Source organism: Papaver somniferum, chromosome 3, assembly GCF_003573695.1.
Source record: "Papaver somniferum cultivar HN1 chromosome 3, ASM357369v1, whole genome shotgun sequence".
Taxonomy (NCBI): domain Eukaryota; kingdom Viridiplantae; phylum Streptophyta; class Magnoliopsida; order Ranunculales; family Papaveraceae; genus Papaver; species Papaver somniferum.
Window position 1 is genome coordinate 178,941,219 of NC_039360.1, and position 11,024 is coordinate 178,952,242.

Genomic DNA, 11,024 nt, shown 5'->3' on the forward strand with positions numbered 1-11,024 from the left:
TTGGAGTACCTCTCCATTTATCCCACCAGAACTTTATAGCATTCCGCTTGTGTATTTCTATAGTGGTTATTGCTTCCACTATTTCCTTCTGCTTCTGTATTCCTGGCCATATACTTCTTCCTTGAGCTGTATTTGTGTTTTTCACCCACAAATCTTCATTATTAGCTCCCATTTTTTCTTTGCTAATCTTCTCCACAGCTGAGATTTCTCTGTTGTGAATCTCCATGTCTCGATATGTAGAAACCATACACACAGGACAGAAGTCATTCTTATTTGGAAGTAATTAAAAGGTGAATCATGTTGTCTTTGCTACAGACTACATCTGTTTTGTACCATTTTCGAAACTTTGAAGAAACTTAGAAGTTGGAACTCAGATGAGTAACTTGATTTCCATTTGCCTAACAGGAGAGCAACAAGGAAGCTGCAGGTAAGAAAACCATTTTCGGGTTTAATCTATTGTTTTCTATAAACAAGCCCTCCAAGCGGGGTATAGAGAACCGCTTTGGGTTGGGGTAAACAATGGAGTCAAGTCGATACCGTTTCACTAATCTTAAGCTACAGCTCGCACCCGGAAAGTGTCAACTCGAAACACACAAAACACCTTTGGTCTGCTTCGTTTTGGGGGTAGCAACGTACAACTAAGAACTAAGAAGTGCTTCTGGACAATTTCCCATGCAGTAACAGGCAGGTGGACACAATTGAAGCAGAGCCAGCTTATTGCAATGCACCGCACTTCCAGTAATGCATCTCAAGTCCATCAAGAGAAATATATACCTAACATAACTAAGCGACCATTGGACACAACACGGCCAGCTCAATTATTTAACAGCAAAATCAACCAAGATATTACGTAAAACACTCCACTGAATTGGATGTGCAGCATTGATTATTATTTGCTAGGAACTTGAAGAGGAATTAATACGAGCAAGCACATATAATCAATTTAATTCTGATTTTTATTGGTAAAAGATCGCGAAGGTGGCAATCAGCCAAAGATCCACTAGGGATGGGTCTCAACTCCCTTGAACAGTATATACTGTGAAGCGGAACAGATGGTCATAAATGTTTTTGTTGACATAACTGAATCCATGTACGTAGTTCAATCATGCATATTTAAATTAACACTTGAATCTTGACAAAGTAAAAAAGTTTGGTTTCTGAATTTGACGCCCAAGCATCTACTCCCTCCGTTGCATTGAATCCCTAAGATAGGCTTGTTTGGTTTTCACAAAAATTAAGAAAACAAATCATTTAATCAGAAAAAGAGAATTCACCAATGCTTGCAAGAGTTGAACCAATGCTTGCAAGAGTCAACTCCAAAAGGAACAAACAGGAAGAAAGAGAAGGCATCCGATAAATACAAAATTGGCTAATAGGTTATGGTGGTGAGACAGAAAAACAGGAACAGGAAAACAGTGAACAAACTTCCAGGGAAATAAAAGCTAGATACCACTTCAAAATTATCTAAAAGATTTCACAACTCAGTTATTGTAACGAACTGCTGCAGCAGAGTCCTAGAGACTGTAGATGCACTATTCTAGAGGCCTGAGCTAGAAACATCAATGGTCCTATGGTTTTGCGCTCTCCTCCAATATCATATGAAATTACTCAAGGATGTGGCATCCGATAAACACAAAATTGGCTAATAGGTTATGGTGGTGAGACAGAAAAACAGGAAAACAGTGACCAAATTTCCAGGAAAATAAAAACTAGATACACCACTTCAATTATCTAAGATTTCACAACTCAGTTATTGTAACGAACTGCTGCAACAGAGTCCTAGAGACTGTAGATGCACTATGATGCACTATAAAAGTAGTGCTCAAATTCTAGAGGCCTAAGCTAGAATGGTCCTAAGGTTTTGCCCTCTCCTCCAATATCATATGAAATTACTCAAGGATGTGGTTTATGTTTAAATTAAGTTTGCCTAGAAAAAAAGAACACCCATCACATCACTAACAAGTAACAACTGATCAACTTTAAGACTCATACAACAGAACTAGACTGAGGCAGAGACCAAATCTACTGAACAATCCAAAAACTAGACGGAGGCAGAGACCAAGTCTACTGAACAATCCAAATATGGTTTGGTCGAGCACCACCTAAATCTCATACAATGGACTTGAACCTCAAGAACAACAACAATATCTCTGTAACAGTAAATCTATAAGATAAGAAATTACAACCAAAAACAAATGATAGGGATACACATAGTTGAGTAGCTAAACACGAGATTGACAAAAAAAAAATCGCAAACTGAAACAAAAATAAAAGAAAAACAATTAAAAATTTGCAAGCACCGCCTACATCTCAAACAATGGACTAAAGATAACAAAAATATGCAACAATTTACAAGCAAGGAATCACCATATCATAGCATAACACAATAAAGAGAAACCAAAGAATAGCAATATATCTACAAAATCACAATATTTCATTTATCTGCACTAAATAGAACTCTAGAGGTATAAAAGCAAATAAACAATATCCTGTGATTTCTGCACAATAAATAGAAGCCACGGCCTAATAGAGAGGAGAAGTGACTATTTGAAGAGTAGGAACAGAAAACATAAAAGGGCCAACTAGACTGAAACACCCTACGAAACATATTACTAGGGTAGAACCAAGCGATTCATGCACAATTAGGCATACTGAAGTTAGCATATCAAAAGATAAACAAACCACTGCAAATTCATACTAAAGAAGCCATTGATAATTTCAAAAATTAGTGTAGGTAAACATCACTACACCAACATACTTAAATCTGTCCAGCATAAACAAAAGTAAAATAAGCCCTACATAATCTTGTTCAAAGCATTAAAAACCATTTTTGTTTGACAGGTTTAGAGTGACAGCCTTCAATAAACTACTCATCATAAAAGTTGTAATACATAGATTTACTCTTCAACTTCAGATGCTCCTCCAGTCTTGTTATGCTTCCTTGCATACCTCTGGTTCCTCAAAAACTTTGGATCCATCTATAAATCATAAACACAAACAACAAAAGATACATAATCAGCAACTAAAATGACTAAAACATTACTAAGATTACAGTGTTCAAATCTTAAGGTCTAGGGTTCGGATCCAAGTAAAAACATATCAAAATTATTCATAAACAAAGAGAACTTACTCCTTTGGTTGAAGTGTGTCTTTGCTTCTTAGGTTTCTTAATTCCATTCTTGTGTGCCTTACGAGACTGGTTGTGAGCTGTGTGATTCTTTGACTTGGCCATTTCTAAGATACACAGATACAGAAACGAAACAACAATCAGAAATCTCTAAACGAATTTAAAAGGAAATGAAGAAACAAAGAGAGATTTCTAGGGTTTTACGTACCTGAGAGAAGATTTTCTTCTGCCGACTTACAACAGTTTGGTTTTCTAAGAGGTCTAAGAAAGAGAAGAAGGCAATTTAAGGGTTAAGATTTATACTCTCGAACAAACCCTAGTTTGATGTATTTACCGAATTTATCCTTCCGAATCACCCTGTTTGGGAATAAGGATAAGAAAAACCGGCATGAGCCATATTTCTATCCTCTTATTTGAGCCGTTATTTCTTAGGTAAATCCAACGGTAAAAGTTAATTTCAGCTCAAATAACGGTAAAAGTTATTTGAGTCGTTGTTTCTTAGTTAATAAATCCTCCTTCCGTCCCACTATTAGATGACATACTTAGATTAAAACTTTGTCCTAGTATTAGTTGACCTATCTCATAAAACAAGGGATATTTCTAAGATTATCTTTTTGATTGATTATCGGTAGTATAAGAAATATGTATAATTTGATATCCATGTTTATATTCGTTACGTAAGTGTTTCAAAATGCTTTTCAATGATACAAAGTTTACGAAAATCCATGGTATAGTTTGAGAGATAAATCAATTCTAGATTTGACAAATCATTATTCATAAGGGTATAATTGTAAAAAATACTTAACAAATACTCCCTTTCATTCCTTGACTTAAAAATTGTGCAAACTTGAACTAGGTCATCTAATAGTGGGACGGAGGTAGTCTATCGACAATGATTGAATAATATAATAAAATAAATGGATCTACTCTCTCCATTAACGAAAACAAAATTGGTTCTTTCAAGTCTTGTGTTAAGAAGCTGAAATATAAACTGGTTGGTTGGAAAAATAAGACTTCAATACCAGTAGGAAGACGGATTCTTTTTGGCATTTTTCACCTCTATTTCAAGTATTTGTAAAATGAACCGCTTCAAGCTTTCCAAGAAAACTTGTCAGGATCTGGATAAAATCCAAAGAGATTTTCTCTGGGACAAAGATGTTGTTGATAATCCTATATGCTACCACGAGCTTAGGACTCTTTGAAGCCAAAGGAGCTACGAGGGCGAGGATTCATGAACATGAAGTTTTTCGATAGTGCAATGATCGCCAAAATTGGTTGGAGATTAGCTATTGAAAAATATTCTCTTAGTCTAACACCGTGACAAATTATACCTGAAAGATATAATATACTGAACTCTGAGCAATGACCCAAGGTAAGAGACTCCTTGTATATAAGGTATTCAAGAAGGATTAGAGACATACAAGAGCACAACATGTTGAGAATAGAAAATGGGCATAATTTAACATCTGGGAGGATAAACGAATGATGTAACTAATATCTCCCCCATCAAGGCGCCAAACTGTCATGTTGACCTTATAATGGTTAAATATCTTATGTCTAAGGATGGATAATTAGAGGTTCAGAAACTCAATTCTTGGTGCAACCAAGAGGATACTGGTGTTACCATAAAATTTATAACAATGAGGCCCAGATTACTGATTGGAATAAAATTTGAAAAATGGAGACCTCCCCACCTATAAAGTTTTTTCCTACTTAAATGTACCCATTTCATTCTTCCCACGCTAAAACTGCTAGCATTTTACGAAACATTGAGCATGCGTGTAATTCTTGCAATTGTGGGGAGGAAAACATGACTCATCGTTTGGTGGACTGCTCTTTTGCTAGTGTTGTTTGTAAAATCTGTTTTGGAACAACAATGTTGAATTTGGTGACATCACTAATTTCTATTCAAAGTTTTGGTAATAATATATAAATTGTTGATAACCTAGGAAACACGTCTGAAAAAACAGTTGGATGAACTTTCTAATAAAAGTCACTCGGCTCTCGATAGATATATTGATGAGGAAGTCTCAAGTTTTGTTAATCTTCAGAATCCATTATCAAAGAATAATAGGATGACTTCTTGTTTCATTTTTTTTTCTGACTCCTTTATCTCGAGAAACTAAAAAATTGAGGAAGATTCAGGAAGGTTATGAGATTGGCGCTAGCACTATGAGATCTCTCTTAGGTGACCATGAGGAAAACCTAAGTAAAGAGTTACTTGTATGTGATAATCTTCGTCCAAATTTTTATAAGTTGTAAGAAAAACTTGTTATAGCCGAAGCAAATAGTATCTCCCAAGGAATAAGTTTTGAGGACATAAAAAGTGCATACGTTTCTCGAGAAAAAATAGCCTGAGGCTGATCTAGTTGTTTCTCTTGAAAAAATCAAAAGGTAGAAGAAGAAAATATGAGTTGAAAGAAATTAAGCTTAGTAATATCTAAGACAAATTAACCTCGATATTATAATCATGTATAAATCATCTTGATACACGAGGATTGGGCTATGAAGGAATAAACGCTCATAATACTTGCAAAGAGGTAAAATTTGTCAAGGCTAAATATTTTTCTTAAACAGAGGCTTCCAACAATGTCTAAACTGAAATACCTTTACCGTCAGTTACTGATGTAAATAGTGAATTTTATCAAGCTCGAAAGAATACACATACAGAACTAGGTAATAGTAAGCGTCACTTTTCTCATTCTACTAAACACTGCTTTTATTGTGGAAAAACAAGTCACTTACAAAGGGGATGCATGTTTCATAGAAGAAATGAAACAAGATCCATTTTTGTTAATAAGAAGACAAAATCGGATGCTTTCAACTGGAAAATATTGACTTGCATGAAATCAGTTCTTATAATATTCCTAAAGGAATTTTAGAGACGACGTTGGCGGGGAAAAAAGAAAAACCTTTTACTCTTAAACCCACCCAGAAGTGGATACCAAATAATATCAATAAAGCAACAAGTGTCAATAGGAAGGATCTCCAAAAAAAAGAGCACAAGAATGGTCAATATATTGATAAGTTATAAAAAAGTCGTTGAAAGTTTCAAAGAAGTTATAAAGTGTTTAGAGCTTTTAAGCGAGTTTGTTTCAACCACATGTGGTGAACTAAGAAATGTGCACCCCAACATAACTTGATTGTGTTGAAAGTGCATCCTCACCAACAACGCCCTGATAACAAAGTGGTGAAGAAAGCACAAAAATTAAGGCACACATTAATTCCATTATTGGATATCTTATGAAGTGATGATTGGTAGAACCGTCATGTGATTCTCTAAGGGTATGTCTGTTAACTTTGTCAAGTTTGATGATCATTATATTATATACGTGCTTGATATACTAATTAATTATTACCAAAAGCATTTTATTTATTTATTTTCACTTTAATCCTTCGCAAAGTGATTCGGTGGAAATCCTAATATCATATTGATTAATTGTTTGCACACTTACTTGTGGTGAACCCAATATTTTCGAAAAAAATAATTCACATCTCTTTTTCATGTAGAGTCATTTCTCCATAAATATGAATTCATGCCAAGAGGTTACGTGACCTACTTGTGAACGGTTATGATTATAAATCTGCAAAGCGGTTGTCATAATTTATTTTACGAACCCATTGAAAAAGGGTCTAAATCCAACTGAAGGTGATACCACATCGCTAATAATAAGTCCAAAATATAATGACTTGACGTGAGTATCAACACTTCTTATGTGATTTGTAGAGTTCACCCTGCATAAATGACTCCAAAGCAAGAGACGGGAACAAGATTCATGGAATTGGTACATAAAAACATAAGAAAACTTGTGCTCTTAAATTAATCTATTTAATCATAATATTAATATCTAACCTTAGATTACGATTTGTGGGTATAAATTTTAAGACATGCAGATCATACAAATATCTCGGGGAACATCATGCACTTTAGTTCATAATACGTATTTTTCACCTCTTTATTCATGCAATAATAGATCAAAGGTTCGGTTGCTTATAACAATAAATTTTGAAATTCATATGTGCGAATATTGTTAACTATCTTGAATATGAATAAGGAATACAATTTTATTCTATAGTCAAACTCATGTTGGTTAATATCATTCATGTTTTGCTAACTTGTGTTGAAGTTCTTAAAGTACAAGTTAAAAAAGGGTACTCCTTCTTTTTAAGAGTAAATCAAATCTTGTAATGCAAGTATATATACTAAAGAAGATGATTACAATACTTAATCTTCATGATTACTATGGGTTAGTTTTAAATTACCATTTATTTTGGTACTTGATTAGAAACAAGAACTCATGACTCATGAGAAACTTTTGATGATTGATTCTTAGCTCACATTTCCTTGTGAAATTGCTAAAATCCGAGAAAATCTTTTATCTGTTGGAAAGGTCGCTCTTGTTGTTATTTTTGAGAATGAAATCAGATGGGGAGAGTTCAGTTTTGAACTTGTGATTATGATGAGTGCCAAATATTGTATATATTTGCACCTTTTTATTGGCATTTAACTCATCATTTGTGCACTAACGCTCCATTTTATCCCATATTCTGTGTTTTCGTTGTTTTCAAGAATAAATATTTTTCTCAATTAATTTTGCATTTTTAGGTACTAAATAAAGCCTGGTTAACTCACGGAGCGAAAAGAGCAAAGAAACGGCAAAGACTCCCGCAGAAAGGCAGCGAAGATTGATGTTTGCAAGAGCCGGATCAATTAAAAGTGGGCTTGAAGAGGAAGAATTGTTCTTAAAGAAGATATGGGTTTGGCATACCCAAGGCCCTAAACCCTTACCCAAATTAATTTCCATTATCCATACCCATTTCCATGAGAGCCGTCAGATTGGATCCATCTCATCATCCAACGGCCACCTCATCATTGTGCATCAAAATCCGAAGCTCCTGTCAAACACATAGTACCTAACTCCATCTGAAGCCGTCAGTTTTGTTGTATCTCATAATCCAACGGTCGCTACATACCTTTCCATCGTAGCCGTTCGATTCAATCTATATGGGATCATCCAACGCTCTTTACTCGCTGTACATCAAAGTTCGCTACTCCCGCTCAACACCCAAACGCCAAACACCTACACCACAAACCAAACAGCCCCTAACCCATTCTTCATCGACCTCTTCTCATCTTCTCCCCAAATTACTCTCTTTCCTATCACCTGCAACTTCCGCCATCACCATCTCCTGCCATCAATGCCACCACCAGACCTCGAACCACACCACCACCACAACCACCCGACAACTCCACCATCTCTCTACCTAGCCTAGGTGTTTCATCAAATTCACATCCCACTGACCTAGGGTGTGGAGTTGATGAGACGACTCGAGCTAGGGTTCACAGTTCACAAAGAAGAACAGCAAAAGCAGCAGAACAAGTGGGAAGAACAGAAGAAGGTATGGGTCGAGGTGAAATCGCAAGTGGGTACGTCAAATTGAAAATCCCCAAATCAAATTTTAGGTTTTCAAAAATTAGGGTTTAGAAATTTGGGGATTATGCACTATAAATACAACATGGTGTTTGTAATGTTAGGGGTATGCCTGGGCTAGCCAGAGCACCAATAGTGTTAGTTTTAGGTTTTTACTTTTTTTGTTTCAATTCTAATTTTAATTCACAGTTCATGTTCTAAGTTGTTCTGCTAGGGTTAGATGAAACCCTAATTTGCTAGTTGTTGTTCATGTTCATGATAACAACCTTGTTATGCTTAATTGTTTAGGATGGAATTTAGTCTTAGGACTTCAACACTTAACTTTCACAGTGTATGTAATGCATCCATTGTAGTTAGATTTATTCGGTGTTGTAGAACTGCAACTCATACTTAACAGTATATATGAACCTTTTGATTAGTTGTACCTTGAAAAGACAGTTAATGCTTAGGAGGATTATCTTAGTTGTGATTGAATCATCCATATCAGATTGATCTTAGATATGCAGAGGATTGACATCCCAGTGTATGTAATGCACTGGGATAATCCCAGTATATGTAGAAGATTGACCTTAGATATGTAGAGGATTATCTTAGTTGTGATTGAATCATCCATATCAGATTGACCTTAGATATGTAGAGCATTGACAACCCTTTCATTATCAGTTATAAGGACAAGGTTAGTGTTAGGATCAGAAAAAGTAATGTAAATTAGTGGTGGATTCGAAGGCCCTAGTATACTTCCCATTGTTTAGCTCTTGTCACTGCCACTTTAGGAAATTAGTCAGGAAAACACAAAGAAATAGCAGTACACCCTCCTTGTCCCTGATGACAAACCCCTTCTTACCTCACTCACTACAACTGACCCTGTATACTTGCAGGTCTAAGTTGTAGGTTCTTTTAAAACCACACCAAGTTTTTGGCGCCGCTGCCGGGGACTCGGTAGCGGTGTGATTGTTTCTTTTCTTCCACTTTACTGATTTTTAATTTACTGCTTGTATATATGTGTTAGATTTTTGGTTTTTCTGTTGTTAATAATGTTAGATGTAACTAGTTTATTTGATCTCCCATTTTATAATAGTTTAATAACATCATCATTCCAATTCATCTTAGTTGTAGTTTATCTGCCATTTTGTAGTTGTTAACTTAGCATCACTGCATTTTCATTTTCACTGCACTTTCATTTTCCCTGCATTCCACTTCATCTTGGCTTACTGTTTGTATATATATGTTAGCTTAGCCTGCCATGTGTTAGCTTAGTCTGCCATGTAACATAGTCATTTGCATACTTAGCAAACAGTAACCTTGTGTATATATGTGTTAGCTTTCTCTTTGTTCTGTCACCTGCATACCTGCAAAGCATCACTGCATCTGTGGATTTGCTCATTTTGTCATTGTCTGTAGCTTTGCCCTGCCCTGTAAATGCCTGATTCCCAGTCTTGGCCTTGCCACAAGTGCATCTGTTACTGCATTTGCTTGGAGTACTTGAGCATTAAGTCTGCATATTGACCATTGGGTCATTTTTGGTTCTATAACAAGTGCAACTGTGAAGTTTAACATACTGTGAATGCTTGAATGTGTTGTTGTCATCTTGAATGCCTGAAATCTGTTGCTGTGAATGTGGTTTGGTGCTGTCAACTGTGAAATTTGCTGAAATTTAATGTTGTGAATGCCTGAGTTGTATGCTGAGTTAGCAGTGTCATCTTGAATGCATGAAATTTGCTGCTGTAAGAACTAATTGTCTCTTCTGAAAACCACCAGGTACCTGCAACTGCTGTGCAAAAAAAGGAGAAGGAGAAGCAGAACAAAACTGTTCTAGTGCCTCAAACAGGTGGTGTGGTGCTGTGAAGAAAAGAGCTGAAGAAATTCTGAATTGTGGTGCTGCATTGGTTTGCCAAAGACAAAGACCCAACTGGTTTGTGCAATGGCTAAAAAGGGGTAAGCCTAAACTTTGGGCTCAACTTCAGCCAAACTAAAGTGTAAACCCAACTGAATTGTAAATTCTGGGCTTGTTTAAATTGTATCATGGGATTGTAATTTTGATTTAAACTGAACTGTGGGCTCTAAAACTGAATTTTGGGCCTGTCCTAAACTGAATTGTGGGCCTCAAAACCCAACTAAAACTTCTCTGCTGGGCTTCGTCCAAACTGCCTAGTGGGCTGTGCATTCTCCCACTAATGTGGGCTTGCTCCTAATTTTAAAAACCAAGTTTTCTCCCTCTTTAAAACCAAAAATTTTCTCCCACATTCAAACCAAATTTTCTTTTCAAAACCCAACAAATCCAAAAAAATTCAAAACCCATCAAAACCAAATTTTTCTGAAAACAATGGGCGAGTATGTGAATAAACCCCGCAGTCTCTATGAATACATGTACTCTAACAGAATAAGTCAGTTATCATGTATCGTCTTACCCCAGACTGATGGCCCATTTGAACTAAATGCAAGCATGATACAAATACTTCCTATAT

The 11,024-nt window shown here is 35.8% G+C and overlaps 1 protein-coding gene across 1 annotated transcript; it reads right to left on the minus strand.

The window, feature by feature from the left end:
* Positions 1–2,691: 2,691 nt before the first annotated feature.
* Positions 2,692–3,496, minus strand: LOC113361930 (60S ribosomal protein L29-2-like). The gene is made up of 3 exons (XM_026605006.1): positions 3,336–3,496; positions 3,131–3,234; positions 2,692–2,978 (listed from the first exon to the last, which is right to left on the minus strand). The coding sequence occupies exons 2-3, from the start codon at positions 3,230–3,232 to the stop codon at positions 2,898–2,900; spliced, it is 183 nt and encodes a 60-aa protein (XP_026460791.1). The 5' UTR covers positions 3,233–3,234; positions 3,336–3,496; the 3' UTR covers positions 2,692–2,897.
* Between the last annotated feature and the right edge of the window lie 7,528 nt (positions 3,497–11,024).